At 35.0% G+C, this 18,841-nt stretch overlaps 1 protein-coding gene across 1 annotated transcript in view; it reads right to left on the reverse strand.

Moving 5' to 3' along the window:
* LOC149827521 (uncharacterized) overlaps positions 1-18,584 on the reverse strand; it is a 37,346-nt gene extending 18,762 nt beyond the window's left edge. Inside the window, exons 1-4 of the mRNA XM_090019439.1 lie at positions 17,966-18,584; positions 5,618-6,002; positions 5,320-5,372; positions 5,113-5,150 (exon numbers count right to left, since the gene is read on the reverse strand). Of these exons, the coding sequence (XP_089875565.1) occupies positions 5,113-5,150; positions 5,320-5,372; positions 5,618-6,002; positions 17,966-18,469 (980 nt within the window). The 5' untranslated portion in view covers positions 18,470-18,584. The remainder of the gene's footprint in view (positions 1-5,112; positions 5,151-5,319; positions 5,373-5,617; positions 6,003-17,965) is intronic.
* Between the last annotated feature and the right edge of the window lie 257 nt (positions 18,585-18,841).

Consider the following 18,841-nt stretch of genomic DNA (forward strand, 5'->3'; position numbering starts at 1 on the left):
CAGCTTCCCTGACTGGCGATCCTATATCGAACAACCATGAGAAGAGAAGGAGATATTACACCCATAATCAGATATTTGATAAACAGACAAGAGGTTTAAATTCAGTTTATGAATATATCTAACTTCTAGAATAAAAAATTTCTTTGTTTTAAGAAGTTTTTCAAATTTTCATATTCCTTCTATTTCAAGAGAGGTACCATCAGTTGTGAAAACTTTTAACATACTTGAGTTACTTTTAAGATATTCGGATAAGCTATTGACATTTAGGGTCATACAAAAAGGAGCACCAGAATCAAGGAGGCAAGAAAAGTTACCAGGATCAGAGAATAATGAAACAACTGCTCCAGTTGAGGCTTCAGTTGAGGATGATGCTCATTTGATAAAAGGTTGAAGAATTTTCATCAATTGAGCCATAGATACCGATGCATCTTGATCTTTTGATTCTAATCCGAGCGATGCAACTTTCTTTTCGTATCTTCTCTTTAGCTTAAGACATTGAGGCCTATAGTGCCCCAACTTATGACAATGATGACAAATGACTTTTCTTTTGTCAAAATCACCACCTTGTCTACCAAAATGAGGAGGCCTATAAGTTCGCACATAGTTACCCAGTCTAGACACAGCTAGAACGAAGTCATATTAAGTTTTTTGAGTATTCTTCCTAAGTCTGTTTTCATCCATAGTTAGTTTCTCTATAGTATCAATGATAGAGGAAACTTTTCCACGATGTAGAAGAGCCGATTTGGTCGACTCAAATTTCGGTCTTAAACTATTTATAAATTGATAAAAATGTTCCATATCGAGTTGCTTTTGGCAAAGCTTGATATCTTCGAAACAATATCATTTTGGCTCAAGAAGAGTCAATTCCTCCTAAAGTTCGAATAATTCATTGTAATATTCTCTAATAGTTTTGTCCTTTTGAGTCATCGTCCGGACTTTGTCTTGTAAATTGCACACATGTGCAATATCTTTAAAGAAATACATATTTTTAAGATATTCTCAAGCTTTATCGGCATGCTCAAATTTAGCAAGACGAGCATTTCTTAATGTTAATGCTATTAATTAGCAATGACATAATTTTGGCGTGCCCTATTCTCCGTTCTTTTCATTTTTTCTCATTCATGGGTATGATGGTGATCTTATCATTATCATCAATCTTTTACAAGGATGAGAAAAGGAAAGAATAGATGAGAGAAGAAAAAAGAGAGAAGAAAGAGAAAGATAAGAGAAGAGAAGAATGAGCACAATCACAAAATTTCGTAGCCAAGCTTCCTCCAAAGTCCTTTCCTTCTTTAAAACGATCCCTTAGTCACGAACAAGAAGATAAATCACTCTTTGCAAAGGGAGCACAGAAAACAAGGCAGAAATTTTCAAGATCAAAAGTTCTTCAAGGCTTTGATACTATGTAATGAAATGGTGGCCTTCCACAAAAGCACGAGAAATCTTTAAAAGAGTGTCTATTGGAGACACTTCAAGAATAACCCATAAAAGGGTAAAAATGGAAGAACACACTAAAATATTAAATCTTTATTTTTTCACAAGAAATGCTTAAGAAGCATTGACACAAAGTGAAGGGGGATCACCCCTATTTATACAAGTGGAAGAGATGAAGGTAGAGCTCTCCTTGAGAGTCGTTGGACCTAGTCCAACGGCTCTAAATATAGTTGTTGGACTAGGTCCAATGACTATATTCCTAGTCAAGTCCTAGTTGGGACTTGACTAGAATACAATGTCTAGTTTAAAATGAACTAGACAATAAATAAAAATAAAAAGAAAATAAAAGAAAATAAAAATATATATAATAATTATATTATTATATATGTTACATTTTACATTTAAACAAACACATGGTTCTAGATATGTAAAATCAAGGGATCCAAGAATTCTTTCTTTCACAAGTCTTTGGACTCTTTCTTTCGAGATGTGTCATAACCCTTGATGCCAAAGCAAATATGATTGATCACCCTTTAGGCGACGTGTATTGTCAATCATTGTGTTCTCAACGGAGTGAAATTCTCGAATTTGGAATTTGGTTTTTAAATGATACAAACCATCACACACATATGTAGAACCTACAATAATAGAATTTTCAGCAATAATAAGCTTGAAATTTTTAAATTTAAAGAGAAAACCAAACTTATTAAGTTTTGAAATTTAAATAAGGTTTCGACTATAGAATGGAACATAGAATGTATCAATCAAATCCAAAATGAATCCTAACTCCAATACAAATTTGCAGATCCCAACATTCTTGACATGCGAAAGCATTTTATTTCCTAAGAAAATGCTTCTTTCATGCTTTGTTAGTTCTCTTTTGTTCAGAAATGCTTGCAAAGAGTTGATAATGTGCACCGTGGCACCAGAATTAATTCACCAACTATGCAATGGAACATAGATTAAATTGCACTTATAAGAAACAAGTGACTTATTACCTTTATTCTCGAGTCATTTCTTATGATTCAGGCAATCCACCTTATGTCCCTTCTTCTTGCAGAAGAAACACTTTATAGAAAAACCTTCAGTCTTGGATTTGGCTTTCACCTGAGAGTTTGAACTCTCCGTAGAGATTTTCTTCTTGTTTTTTTTTCTTGAAGGAACATTTTCTTGCCCCCAGTCTATGTTTTATTCGATGAGAAGCCATATGTGCACTTGGCACCCTCTCACCCTTCAGTTTTTTTTCTTCTTCAATACACTTAGTTAAGAGGTCATTAAAAGACCACTCATCATTATGTATGTTGTAGGAGATCTTGAAGGGTCCATATTTAATAGGCAACAAGGTCAAAATTAGATGGACCAGAAACGAGTCAGAAATGATGAATTTCATGTCATTTAGTTGAGATGCAATGTTTTTCATCTCCAAGATATGATGTCGGATGTGACTATCACCCTATGTTACAGGGACTCGGCAAACTGGGTGCCGCACCCGCATCGATGCGGGTGCGCATGTGGGTACGACACCTGGTGCGGTCAACCCGACCCTGGGTGCGGTCAACGCACCTAGGGTCATTTGTGTCTAATTTTTAGACTTTAAAAAAATTACCTCCAATGAACTTTGGTGTTGAGGGAGGATTAGGGCAAATTTTTTTTGCCCTAATCCTCCCTACCTCTCCTCCTGAAGCCTCCGCCGGACCCCGACCCCAACGTCGTCGCCAACCGCTTCGCCTCTACTCTCCTCTTTAGGTAGGCTCTCTCCTCTCTGCTCTCCTCCTCTCCTCTTCGACCCCTCCCCTGCACAAAGAGGAAAGACAGGGAGGGGGCTCGGCCCCTCCCCTGCACACAGAGAATGCAGGGAGGGGCTCGGCCCCTCCCCTGCCAACAAGCAGCGCAGTGAGGGGGCTCGACCCCTCCCCTGCCAACAGAGAGTGCAGGGAAGGGGCTCTTGCCAACAAAGAGCGCAGGGAGGGGCTCGACCCCTCCCCTGCCAACAGAGAGTGCAGGGAGGGGACTCGGCCCCTCCCCTGTACACAAAGGGAGGACAGGGAGGGGGGCGACCCTGCACAAATTTTATATATATATATATATATATATATATATATATATATATATATATATATATATATATATATATATATATATTGTCGCACCCCCGCACCCGCACCCATGTGACATAGCTATCACCTGAATATTTCATAGACACTAACTTTGACATCAGTGTACTGGCCCTAGCCTTATTAGAATTGATGAACTGAGCCTCAATGGCTCCCAGAAATTCCTTCATTGTCGTGCAGCGAGAGATGGCGCCTCGAATGTTTTTAGCCACACGAGATTATAAAAATAACAGGCTAAGTCTATTTGAGTGCTCCCACTTCTTCTAGGCAGTCTTCTGCATAATTGTACTATGCACTGTAATAGTGGAATGTTCTTCAATTCTAAGAGCCAAATCCAGGTCCATATAACCTAGAGTGAACAAAACTATCTCTTTCCAATCCAAGAAATTAGATCCGTCTAAAATGAGGATGTTATTAGAACCGTCAATGATGAAAGAACTTGATACTGCAAGAAATGAAATGAAAATAACTTATAATTGCTCAAACGAGACTCATGTTGAAAAGGTAAAAACCGAGACCCTTTATTATTTACCTTTTCTGAAACAAGCATAATTGGGCCATTATCGTTCTACTTTAGTGCAAACGATAATACTAATAGTTGTTTCATTTCCTCAATTCACAAGGAATTGATTTCAATTGGTGAAACTGGTAGATCATGTAACCAAAGACAATTTAGCATTGTACCTTTAGGTACGATCATGCTTCATAGGTTGGTATACACATTTACTATTACACCCTGTGTGAATTTGGAACACAATGACTTACCTTTGGGTAGAATCATTGTTTCATAAAGTCACACAAAATCATAATACAAAATCTTAACACGGTCCAAAGAATTATCAATCAACACAACTCATATCACTTTGGTGATTTATGAGTCAATCAATCAAGATCTTTTACAGAAAACATATTCGTATTATAGAGCATGCCCATGCACACACAATAATGCATGTATATTCATTATATCATCAAAACATACAATTTATAATTCAACTTATATGCATAAATAAATTTTGATGAAAACATATCACAAATGTCATGAATTTAGTGACAATTCATGCTTAAATATCATGCATAACTTAAATAACATCAAATGCATGTAAAAAGTCATGCTTTCATGATAATAAACACTTATAAAGCATAAAAATAACAAAGCATGCTCTTTTGGGTAAAACCCAGGGTCATTATGCATAAACCGATCCCAAACTCGTCTGAAACGACTCTGAACCGGTCAACTAAGAGTCTGAACCAGTCCTGGAACTTACGACTTGTCCAAAACATGAACAAAAGCTCATAAAACCCTATAACCGAATGAGAAAATCTTTGTTCTTTCATTGCTTCATGAAAATAGGGTCTCTACATCCCGAAACCGGTGAAAAACTGATAGGAACCGGTAAAAATGACTCTAATAGCGGTCTTAAACGGCCCCGAACCGGTCAGCTAAGAGTCGGAACCGGTCCTAGAACTTACGAACCAGTCCAAAACATGAACAAAAGCTCATAAAAGCTAGAAATAAAGTTTGTTTTGGCTAACTGAAAGTGATAAGAAGACTGCTAATACATACCTCTGAGTATGTCCGAATTTCACCAACTTCATTTTAACCTGCATCCATTGCATAACAAATGAATAGAACTCTTTAACTGAATTGTCAATGTCAAATTGTTTGATCATAACATCTCTTTTACTTTTTTCTTTTTCTTTTTTTTTTTTGCTCATTTTTCATGAAAGCACTTAGCCTTCGGAAGTAAAAATTATTCTTACATGACATCACCTTGGGATCCTGCATTGCCAGTTTTGTTCTCTCTTGTATTCTTTGACGTGTTTCTGCATACAAGAATGTGATGACCAATCAGAAGCCATTGGTTTTGAAATATTTCAATACACCAGTATAAATGTAAAATGCAGTCAATCCTGTAATAATAAAATTAACTAACCCAAGTGAAAACCAGTAAAGGAAATAGAGATGAAGAAAAAGAAAGAAATATAAGTAATGAAACAAGACTAATAAACATGAAACAATGTCCAGAACAGCAAAAAGCAATTCAAGGTATTTATACAACCCTTTTTACCTTCACTATGTTTCCTGCCTTTATTCCATGGCACTTTTCCCTTGTTTGCCTTAGAAATTTTCAACCTTCTTGATTTCTCCCTCTCATCCATTTCATCAGAATCTTCGCATGAAGATTGAAATGCTCGAGTCACTGGATCATCCAACGTCAAGTCATTGATCTTCCCTTTACTCTGAACTGGCTCCATGATTGCAGCTGCCTTAACAAGAAGTCCTCCACGCATCTGAAGATGTCCCATCCTAAAATTCACTTTACCCGGAACATGAAGCTGCACTTGCCACGAATATTGCAAACACTTCTCTTTCCAAGAAACACATTTTCCCCTTTTATTAAGGAGGAAATGAGGCTGTATCCAAGTTGTAACAAGATGGTTTTGGAAGGCAGTCTGCAATGTAGCAAAATCTGTAATTGAAATCAGAAAATACAAATCCCCGGTAAGCCCTCCCTGTTGCAGCAAAAATAAGTTCCAAGATTTTATTTTTTTGAACTACAAGATATAAGCTAAATGCTGGACCAATTGATAATTTAATTGCCCAAGTATATAAATTTACATAAATATCATAATGTGCCGACTTGGCTAGAGTGAGTCAGGAAGATCCAAGCAAGCGCTAATCCACATAATTACATTTTTAATTTGCCATTCCATTCAGTCAATAAAGAAAAATGAAGAAATGTAGACAGAGCCATTGTAATCAAAGAATAGATTCCTAAACACGCAATGCACACACACACACACACACACACACACACACACACACACACACATGTATTCTCGAGATCTTGAATAAAAAACAGCACCATGACCACTTTTTTTGGTGTAAATTTTCACCAGGTTGAGAACCTAAAGCATGAATAAACATGTCTTGTTTTCACACGACCAGAGCATGAAACTTGCAGGGATATAGACGAATATTAGAAGCATAGAAAAAACACGATGGTTGAAATTCTCAAAATAGATACCCACCACCATGTTCTATATGTTCACTTACCCCATAATAGAAAGAGGGTGGGAAGTTAAGAAACAAACCACCCAAAAAAATCAGCAGGAAACAGCCAGAAACAGAGAAAACCGAAACAGAGACAGCGGAAACAAACTTCTAACGTGGAAAAACAAAGTGAGTATCGTGAAGAAGACTAGAAAGAGAAAAGAATAAAACATAAACAGAAGAAAAAACAGTTCAATTGATGGTAACGCACAACACAGTTTCAGAGAAAATCGGTAGGAACACCCAACCCAGAAACAGAAAAAGAAGAAGAAGAAACCAAACAGAAACAACAGAAGCAAACCTCTACAGCGGAGGGAAAACAAAAAAACGAAGTGGGTATCGTAAAAAAGATCAGAAAGAGAACATAATAACAAAGAAAGCGCAGAAAAGAAGTGCAATTGATGTATAACGCACAAAAACAGAGAAAAAAAGGGAAAAGTTGGTAGGAAGACCCCGAAAAAACAGTAAGAAATCAAACAGAAAGAAAATCATAGAATGAAAAAATTGAAGTGGTGTCGTGTAAAATAGGAGAAAGAAGAAGAAGAAGAAGGGGAGGAGGAGTTACCGAACGAAGGCATGAGAGCTCGCTCATTCAGCTCATGGAGGAGAAGCGCGTCCCCTCAGCACCACCACACAGCGGCAGCAATGGGGGATAATAGAACCGGGGATGGATTATGCCCACGTTTTAGGGTAAAAATTTCTTCACTGCCACTGCTTCATAGGGGTGGCAAAACCTGACACGACCGGCCAACCCGCCTCTTAGGCGGGTTCGGGTTGGGCTTAAACTAACCCGTTTAATAAACGGGTCGACCCGCCTAACCCGTTTATTAAACGGGTCGGGTTCGTGTTAGGGGCATGCCAACCCGCCAACCCGTCTGACCCGTTTAATAAACGGGTTAGGTGGGCGAGTCAACCCGACCGCCAACCCGTTTACCTGACCCAACCCATTTATTAAACGGGTTGGCGGGTCGTGTCGGGTTACCCATTTAATAAACCGGTCCGTGTTTCCCATAGCCTACCTGTTTAATAAACGGGTCAGTTCGGGTTGAGGTATGCTGACCCGCCAACCCGACCCGATTGCCACCCCTACTGCTTCAGAGAGATGTTATATTTTGATTATGGATCGGATATTTGTTCGAGTCTGAATTCATTTACCTAGATTTAGTAAGACGTGTCATATATTCACATCTAATTGATGATCTGATTTAGATTTAGATTTCGATTTAGTCTAAGTTCAAATCCTAATATGAGTTTTAATCTGAACCCATAAGCGCATGTTCGATGGAGTTCAAATCAGATTCAGTAGTAGCTTCGTTAATCCAAATCAGGCATCTGACTCCCAATTTGGTTCCAACAGCTCTGATTACGTGACATTAGGTAAGGGTAGAACCTGGTTGGGACTCTAGTGCGTCCATATCTGAATCGACTTTAAGGAGGTATTGGTACTGGGTTTGGACTTGGGCCAATGAGACACTCCATAAGAAAAATGATGCTTGGGTCCTATAAGGATTACAAGAACTAGACCTAGTTCATAATCGGTAAAATAATACTTTCTATGAAAAATGATCGTACAGTCCTTGCAAAATGGTGCACTTTCTGAAATACCTATCAATTTGACAAAATCTCTTGCATATCTAAAATTATGAATTCTTAACTTTTTTAGGACATTTGTTGCTTTTCGTACATGCAAATTGCACGATATATAGGTATGTTGTAGGAAGTTCACAACCTTGCAATAAAAAGGAGATTCTGTGAAGATCTGCAAATACAGTACAACATTCGCAAGTATAGTACAACCTTTACGAATATAACCTGCAAACCTCACTTAAGTAAATACTCCTCAAGGAGCTCTGCAAATGTGTGTGATATTCTCAAATACCTAATGTGAATGTCCTCAACTTTCACACTTTGATGAGACCTCTACAAATGTAGTACGACCTTCGCTAAGAAAACCTGTGAGCCTCCTTTAACTAAATACTCCTCGAGGAGGTTCGTAAATGTCTAATGGCATTCACAAATACCTATTATGAATGTCTTCACTCATTTATGGGTGTTCTCATGACATCTGCAAGATGATTCACGAGCATCCTCTGTATATGTGGATCTTGTGACCTCATTTGAGGACTTTTCGAACATTCACACATTGGACATGAGATTCACAAATGTTCTCAAGATTTAAATGTGTATCTCTTTATATTTTTTGAATGTTCGTACGAGCATTAAATGTAATATTTTATTTTTAAAAAGGTGATGGTTCACACTTTAAAGAGTTTTTAGTATTTAATAGTTTTTTTTGTCCCCTACCCTTTTGCCTCATCATGTTTTGCTTGCTCTTTGTCGTGTGGCTTCATCGCGTAGTGACATTTCATCGATGACTTTTTGAGCATCTGAGACATCATTTGCAATGAGATATTATGTTAAGCACATCTTTAATGACTAGATCAGTTATGTTTTAAAATGTTTAGCATGAATCAATTATTTTAACTGATCAATGACATGCATTGGTTATTTTGTGAAAGAATTGCATGGTTCTCAAGTTTTCCTTACATGTTCAACAACTTATTCTATTTTTTTGTTTGTTTAATTAATTTTCATGTGAGTCTACATTTCTTGCTTTATTTTTTTAATCTGGTATGTCTTTATTTTCATATGGTTGTTTATCTAAAGTGATCATGAGCTTTATACTATATAAAATATGTATCTAGTGAATTATTTTCTCATGATCATTAAATTTGTTGAATATAGTTGTTTTAGAAGTGACTTGTGAATTTTAAACATCTTCATGCTTACGAGCTTGTACTATTTCATAGAACCCCTCATGGAGAAATTTACATGAGAAAGAATTTCTGAAGGTTGACAAAAGGTTATTAGACCTATTTGATTTTACATAATTAAAACCATAGTAAACTAATCAATTCTATGATCTTTTTTGTTTTTTATTATTTGATTTTTTATTTATTATAATTTTTTTATCCCTATCATTTCATGATCATCAAATGTTATACCTATTGATATTAACACATATCTCATGTTTAGATGATTGTATTATATTTAAAAAGGAAAATAAAAAAAATTTATAAAAGTGAACCTTTTTGTCTCCATTTTAATAAATATCTATTGTCTATTTCATCTTCCTTGTGAGCTTTCATTTGCTTCTGACATTTTGATCTTGCGAACAAAAGAGGAAAAATAAACTAAAAAAATATCTTATTGCAATGTATATACTTAGGCATCTACAATATTTAATGTTATTTTTAATGCAAAGAGCTTATGCATACTTTTGTTAGTTGCTATAAAAATGATTTTTCAATCATCAGTTTGTCTATTTTGTTTGTGTAAGAAATTCTTCATTTATTGATTATAAAATAAAGATTGAAGAGACTAACATTGAGACAACAACACCAACACTTACTGATGAATCAAAGCAAAGAGAGGAACATAAAATTTACCTAGTAATTGATATTTTCTATTATGGAGTACGAAGGAGGCTTGACAAGTAGATAGAAAGGGAACTCGCTTCGTGGCCAAAAGTATAAATGTTTGACATTCCATAATAAATGCAACATGGGTATGATGAGACCTAAAAATCTTTACTCAAATAACAAGCAACCAACACCTTCAGTGACAACAAAAGAAAAAGGTTAAGAAGTTTATGGCCAAAACATGTCTCTCATCTCAAAAGTATCTAAGAAGGGAGATTCATGTGTGCAGATAATGGTGAAGAAGTTGAATAAGTCATTGACCGAGTTTAAGGTTGCTCCTGCCTAAAAGAAACAAGAGACATGACCACCAACAATGATAGTGGTGAGATGCAGAGGGAGAATGTAGACACTGTGAGGGTGAAAAGGGTAGAGGAAGTACTTTAACAAAGGGAGAATGTTATGGTTGAGGTAAATTTTTTTTTGCAGAAGATAGAAGGTAGAGATGTTGAGATGAAGAATGACATTGATGATCCTCAAGCAAAGAAGGAGAGTGAGGATTCTTTTGCAGAAAAGGTACCACAACAAAAAGAGAAGGTTGTGGTGGAGAGTGAGTAGGAGGATGTTGAAAGAGTCTGATGAGGTAGAAGAGCAGCACTTGAAGGAGCAAGAGTCTGATGAGGTAGAAGATCGACACTTGAAAAGTGCATGCTCTGAGAAAGAGGTAGCAAGGATCTAGTGCTTACGAATATGTACTTTCTTCATTAATTATTACGGATAATATGTTTGTAAGATGTTTGCAACCAATTTCAATGTTATATTTAATTATTCATTAAATCCTCATATATATATGTGTTTATATTGATTATTGTAATTTAATATTTAAAATATTATATATATGTGTATGAAGCATGTATGTAAGATCGCTATTTTGAATATACAATTCATTGATTAACTTGTCATATATGTGTGAAACATATTTTTAGGATAACTAATATGAGTATAGATATACATTCATTAAATTGTCATATATATGTGTGTGTGAAGCATGCTTATGAGATAACTAGTTTGATTCTTATAATTCAATATTTAAAATGTTATATATGTATGTGTGTGAATCATGTTACAAGATAACTAGTTTGAATATTACAATTTATTGATTAATTTGGGTGTGAATTTGAGTTTAAATTTCAAATAAATTTTATATTATAAAATTTAAGAGCATTTTTATTATGGTTTAGGATTTTTATATGAAAATTAAATTTAAATTTATATTTTAATTTAGAATTTAAAATTAAATTTTGAAATATAGTTTGAATTTTAAATTAAAATTTTTGCTTAGATTATAATTTGAATTTAAATTTAAAATTTAAGTTTGGATTTAAAATTTAGTTTTGAATTTTAAATTTGCATTTAAAATTGAATTATGACTTTAAATTTGAATTTATATTTAGCTTTTAAATTAAGAATTTCAGTTTAAAATCGAGTTTGAATTAGGATTATGAGTTTGGATTTAAATTTTAATTATGAGTTTGGATTTGAATTTGAATACTAAATTTTGAAATGTGAATTTAAATTTAAGTTGAGTTAGTTTATGTTTGATTTATTAATTTTAATGTTTATATCAACTTTTAAATTTTAAGTTATATGTTATCCTATGAATTTCAATGTATTTATAATTTGAATTAAGAGTTTTGATTTAAAGTTTAATTCTAACTTTAGATTTTTAATTTGAATTATGAATTTAAGTTTAAATTTGAAATTTAAGGTTTGTAATATTGGAATTGATTTTGGGTTTTCCTATGAATTTAAGTTTGAATTATTTTTTAATTTGATTGTGAAACATATTTATAATATTAGGATTCAATGATTAATTTTTCATATATGTCTGAATTGAATTTAAGTGTTATATTCAATAATTAAATTATGATATTTGACTAATTATTCATCGATTTTATTGGTTATAAGCATATGAGTGGTTCTTAATACTATTGAAGGAAGTAAATGACTAGTTAAATCAAATGCATTTTTGAAAATTCTTGGAGCTCACGCTATGACAAATTGGTCATAGTCTTGTAGATTTTACAGTGCAATTTTGAAATTTGACAACCAATACATTTAAGATATTTGGTTATGAGATAACCATCACCTTGAAAGATGTGATATGTATCATTAGACTGAAGTGCCATAGGGAGCCAATGAATGTACCTCGGTTTGAAAATTTTAAGCACAAATGTCAAGTTTTATTGGAAACACCCGACGATGCATTCGAAGGTAAAATGTTGAAGTTATCTTGCTTGAGAAAAAAACATGACAACAATAAGGGGACAAGAATGAAGGACAAATTAGCTTGTGTTAGATGTAAGACCGGTTATAGGGTAGACAAATATATTGTTATTATAGAAACGTTTGACATTTCTGAGATGATAAAAACATGTGTATTGAACGAATAAACAATATCTTGGAGAAACTTCAGGTGCAAGTTTAATAAGACCTTCAAGCAACATAGTACTCTCAATGAGCGCTTAATAAAACTTATATCCCTTCTCATCAGTAGTTACAATTGATGCATTATTTTAAACTATAAAACTTTAAGTTATGAGATGACATTCATTCCTTATTTTATGAACTATAAAATTGTTTGTACATATTTGAAACAAAACCTTTTTTTTTGTTATCTAACATTGTCTAACATGTTAATTCATGAATTTTCTTTAATATTCTAAGTTTTTTAGTATAAATATGAATGTTGGAGTTATGGAGAGTTGAATAAAGAAATATATATAGTTGTGTCTGCATGTATGCTTTAAATGTTGTTTTTTTTGTAGGGTTTTAAATGTAAATATTGGTCTTATATGAGTTTATATTTGAATGTTGGAGTTATGGAGGGTTAAAAGAAGAAATATATACAATTATGTGTGTATGTATGTTTTAAATATTCTGTTTCTTGCAGGACTTCAAATGTGAATATTGAAATGATGAAGGTTTGAAGGAAATATATATATATATATATATATATATATATATATATATATATATAAATAGTTGTATGTATGTATGTTTTAAATGATGTATTTCTTACAAGCTTCAAATGTAAATGTTAGAGTTATGGAGGTTGAAAATATGGAGATTCATTATTGAATGAATCAAATGAATGAGAAGTATGCTTTAGAATCAATGAAATGAATAAAAACTATGATTTATAACGAATAAAATAAAAAATGAATGAATGTATGAACTACTTTAAGTTAATTGAATGAATGAATGTATGCATTTATATATTTATTTTTTATTGAATATATATATATATATATATATATATATATATATATATATATATATATATATATATTCATTTGGTGATGGATGGATGGATGAATGAATGATTATAAGAGTTGATTTATATTAAATATAAAAAAATAAATATATGTATGAGGAGGTTCATTTATAAATGAATTAAATAAATGAACATGTTCATTTCAAATGAATAAAATGAATGAATGAATGCATGAATTGGTTCATTTCAAAAGGTATTTTTTATGGAGTTAATTTAACAAAAAAATGTGTTATTTCTATTGCTATTATAACATCAAAAGACATTTTTTTGGCATTGTTTTTTGCACTAGCAAAAGAGTTTTCTGACACTATTTTAGCACCAAAATAGATACTTTTTTCTGTCACTACTTTAGCGTCAGTAAAAATGCCTTTTTCGGCCCTATGCATTAGCACCAATAAAGACGTTATCAACAAACTTTTTTGGTGAAACTATTGATGCTTCATTAGCACCAGCAAAAGTCTTTACTGGCACTAGGCAGATTTTTACTGACGCTAATTTAGCATTAGTAAATGTTTGATTTCTTGTGGAGTGGTCCTTCAAATGCACATTAAGTTTCTTTTGACAATTTGGTAACCATTTTCTACGTTTTTTTTTTTTGGCCATTTACCAACCAAAAATGGCTAGGACGGCACCACTTAGTGAGTGCAACCATGTCATTTTCTATCCAACGGTGTCTAGAGTTCTCAACTATAGCCTTACTGTTAGTATAGCAGCAAACCGTTTGAAATACCCCAAAATCAATGAATATTTATTGGACATTTTAGGAGTATAGTGATCTTTTTTGGACATGACATGAAATACCAATATTTTCAGGGGTAGTACGATCATTTTCTTAAAAAGACCCATATAAAATGGCAGTTAAAAAAAATAGAGGTCCATCATGTTTTTCAAAATGTGAGGTCCATTTTTTTAATTAGGGGCCAACAGTTTGGCCATTAAATATTGGAAAATTTCCCAAAAAAATCAATTAGAAGCCATGAGACCTTCCCAATTAGGCATTCACCATTGTCCGCATTTGGAAAGGCAATGCACGAGTTCAATCCCACTCATCCCCTATGTCATCTCCATTTTTATACCCTCTTAAATCTTATGATCGATACAAGTTGTTTTGATCAAATTTGACCCTATAAATGGATTTAACACGAACAATTTAACAAGAATCCACCCTTGGATCATATTTTTTCAACAAAAAATATAAATTTTTAAGTCACAAAATTTTATGTTTTGTCAATGGTTGATTTTTTAATCTCCGAAAGATCTTGCACACAAGTTGGATTTCAGCGATTTAAATGTTGATCTTCACTAAATGAATGATGTAGATTACATAGTTCAGTTCCACTCATCCCCTCTTAAATCTTATATGATGCAAGTTGTTTTGATCAAATATGACTCCATAGATGGATTCAACGTTAACTATTTAACAAGGATGGACCCTTGGGTTGTATTTCTTCAACTAAAAAATAGGATTTTTTTTAAATCACAAAATTTTATATTTTGTCAATGGTTGATTTTTTAATCTTTGAAAAATCTTGCACACAAGTTCAATTTCAGCCATTTAAATGTTGATCTTCACTAAATGAATGATGTAGATCACATCGTAGAGTCCCATTTGATCAAAACAACTTGCATGAATGAAATCCCAAGAAGGGGTACGAAGATATGGATGACATAGGGGATGAGTGAAACCGATTTGCTTGGTCTTAGCCAAAAGGCTACATCTATTTTTTTGCAATATAGGGTTCCAGCCTAACCCTCAACATTGCCTATCAAAGAAAAAGGCAATGCTTAAGAAGCAACACACGAAACAGAGAAAATTCGTTAAATCTTGAATATATGATTAAAAAGGGTTTATATTAAATAGAAAAGTGAAATAAAAATTAAGCTAACAACACAAACAATTACAATCTTAATTCGGTTATATTTTCGTAAATGAGGTGAAAAAAGTGAACATTCGTACATGATATGCTCCTTGAAAATCAAGTTAAACTGCAGGAACCATGGGTTGACATACAAGATTTAATGTGATTCAAAACAAAAGTTTCATAAAATTGCATCCGTATTTGAGTTTTTTTTTTTCCTTTTAAAAACACTCATCTAAACATAATTTTTCATGTTCTAGTTTTTTTTTTCCACAAAAATTGAGTTTTTCTCCAGTATTATGAAAAAATGGAGTTTCATTTTACGTTTCAAAGTTCTTGCTTTCACTTGCTAATTATTAGATGGAACATGGTCACAAATTTAAATCTCAAGATTTTCTTGGCAAGGGAAAACCCCAGAGTTGCCAGTCAAAGAAGCAGAAGCGAGAAGTGAGGCATTTCTAAAATTTTAAGAAGCGAAAAGCACACGACGACTTAAAAGCGAAATAAAAATTATTTCGCAAGTTACCTAAGAAGCGTACCATAAGTGTCTTAGGAAGCGAACCGAAAGCGAGGGAAAAGTAAGGAGGAAGCAAAAAAAGAGAAAAAAATAAAAAATAAAAAACACAAAAAATAAAAAAAAATAAGAGAAAGTGCACGTTTCGGAAGAGCTACGTTTCTCAGTTCCAAAACATGCTTCGGAGAAGCGCGCTTACCCATATGCTATGGTGCTTTCGATAACCCTGAAAAATCCTATAACAAAAATGAAAGCTTTTGAAAAAATATGCATACAAATCTTAATTTGGGCATATGATATTTAACAACATTGGGAAAACAAAATAAAAATGTAAAATGTAAGAAATGAGAGTATAAGAATCATGATAATCTCTCGCTACACATACACATGCAAGTGAGTTTGAGAATTCTTATAGACATCAAATTATGTTAAATTCTCATTTACAGGAAAGGAAACGAGCAACAAATGGCGGAAAAAAAAAAAGAATGAAGAAAACGCAAATTACAAGCATTTTGTGGTCAACCACTTGTCCAACTTGAATAAAAAGCATCACCCTCTTGGTTGTGCCCGGACCAAGACCCATATCCAGATACTCAGCATAGAATTTGGTATGGGGCATGGTCGCGCCGATCCACATCGAAACCAGCTGGCTGAATCCACCAATGTTTTGATCATTTGTTTTCATGATAACAGTCTCCAATGAGTATGACATTATGCCTCTCTTTATCCATGGACTCATGGACCGTCTTGATGGACCCAGACCAGTCCTGAGCAACCACCACCTGGACCAATTTCCGGCTTTTTGACATGAGACAACCAGGGAACTCCGCGTCTGAAGATGACTATGGCTTGCCGGGTAAGCCCAGAAGCCGGCGGTGCAAGGGGATGTTTAAGTCCTGCAGGATGCTGAAGATATGGTTGATAATGGCTAGGCTGTTGCTGGTGAGCTGAGTTGAGTTCTTTAGTGCTGAGTCCATACTTTCCTTGAACCCACCAGTTGTGTTGTCTAACCCATCTAGGCATGTCATGAAGTTGGTGATGGCCGAGCTGAGCCAAGCATTAAGGTCTTCCACTTTGGTCCGTGATAGGATGCTCTGTCCAGGGATCTGGCACCAACAAGAGGCAATGTCAGGGTCTACGCAGGTGAGGTGATATGACTCGCGGAGCCACATCGAGGTCAGGGTGGGCAAGTCTCCACCCTAACCCAATGGGGTTCAGGTCAGGGGTGGCCAGTGCCCACCCTGACCCCATGAAAGAAGGATCAAGGTGGCAGTGCCCACCCTGTGCTCTCTCTCTCTCTCTCAACCCAAAAATCTCTCAATAGAGGGGTTTGCTGGGCTGGCAAACGAGTCGAGCTTGAACTGTTGGAGCATGGCTTATTAACGCTACATCTCTGCTCTTTGCAAGCCAATCGTGAGCTGGCTCGTCTTATAAAAAAAATGCTTTTTAAGTATTTTTAAAGCTTGATAATATATATATATATATATATATATAAATACATAATACATATAAATATATAATATAAAAGTAAATATAAATATAATATGTAAAAATGACCTAAACGGTGTAGTGATTTTTGCCAAACCCAGCAGGTGGGGGCCATCATTTTTGACAACTTTTGCATGTCGTTCATCTTGACGATGGATGGCATCCAAAGGTACCTTGGACCTGATCTGCTCTCTAGGCTCAAGTTGATCACCTTGTCAATCAGTGTAGTGTAGAAAGGCATAAACAAAACCTTGAGGCAACATTCTACAGTATAAAGGGACCATCTGATTTTTTTAATGAGCATATATCTGCCAATTCAAAAAAATTCTTACGACGGAGATTCTAAAACGGCATGAGCTTTTCACCATCTTAATCTGAATTTAAATCCAAATTCTATTATGTTTAGCCAACATCCTATTAGTCGGATATAGTACTTGTTGCATCCAATCCGAATCCAAACCGTTTACATCCCTACTATACCTGTCATCTTAATTTCCTGTTGGAAAGATTGACACGTATATGCCATGCTACCAAATGAGGATATATCGGGTGATTAGACAACACACAAATTTTTGTGTTTTGAAATCTCTCTGGATTCAAAGTGCTGATATCATTATTTTACAATGAATGGTCGTGATTGAAGTGATGGACGGTGGTGATTTCAAAACATATATAAAAGTTTGTGTTTTGTCGAAACACCTGATCTATCCTCGAAAGGGACAAGAGAAAGGAATTTTTGACTCACCTGTTGCATGGCCGATAGGGAGGAGTTGAGCACATCCATGGAGTCATCAATGAGTTCCTGGCAGTCGTTCAGCGCCTTCACGACCCTCTGGTCCTTGACTGAGCCCGCGAGTTTCGTTGGCAAGCCAGATACGTTGGAGAGCTCTGCATGGGCTACTCGGAGGGAGACCTTGAAGAGCAGCTCCGGGTCCGTGGTCGATGGATCGACCATGGAGGTGAGGCTCGCGATGCAGGACCTCTGGTCCGTTGTGACCGCGCACACGGCCTTGACCGAGTCTGCCTGGCTCAGCGAGCTCGGCATCATCACCGCCGATGAGTCCTTGCGCTGCGGGACATATGTACCGATGATGGCCGCCAGGGCGATGAGAATGAGAAGAATTAAGGATATGGTGATGATGGTGATTCGTTTCTTGGTTTCCCTTGTGTACCGGAGAGTCTCCTGCTGCTCCTGGTTAACCGCATCGTAGCCTTTGAAGGAGTTGATGTTGTTCTTGGCTGAATTCATGGCCTTGTTTTGAGAGTTCTCTCCTCCTCCTCGTGTTCTTCTTGTCTCTTGTATTCTTCCTACTTCTTACAGGGGAAAGGGTTGCATCGTTGCCTATATGTATAAAGGAGGGACGTATCAAATGTGAGTGGTTGGATTCTTTGTGTTTATACAGTGCAATGTAATGTAAGGTTATGCAAAATTATTAATTTAATAATTTATTTTGGAGTATTAGGTGGGAGTGAGATATTTATGTTGACGTTGGCACCTTTTTGCTTGTGACAAAAATGCCATTTGACCTACACCAATGACTAGCATGGTCTTGGAGGTGGGCCAGTCTGGTGGGTGTTGTCCAATTAGGGCTCACAAAACAGTCCGAGGGGGTCGAACGTC

The sequence above is a fragment of the Nuphar pumila genome, chromosome 10 (assembly GCF_984573655.1).
Source record: "Nuphar pumila chromosome 10, dmNupPumi1.hap1.1, whole genome shotgun sequence".
NCBI classification, from domain to species: Eukaryota; Viridiplantae; Streptophyta; class Magnoliopsida; order Nymphaeales; family Nymphaeaceae; genus Nuphar; species Nuphar pumila.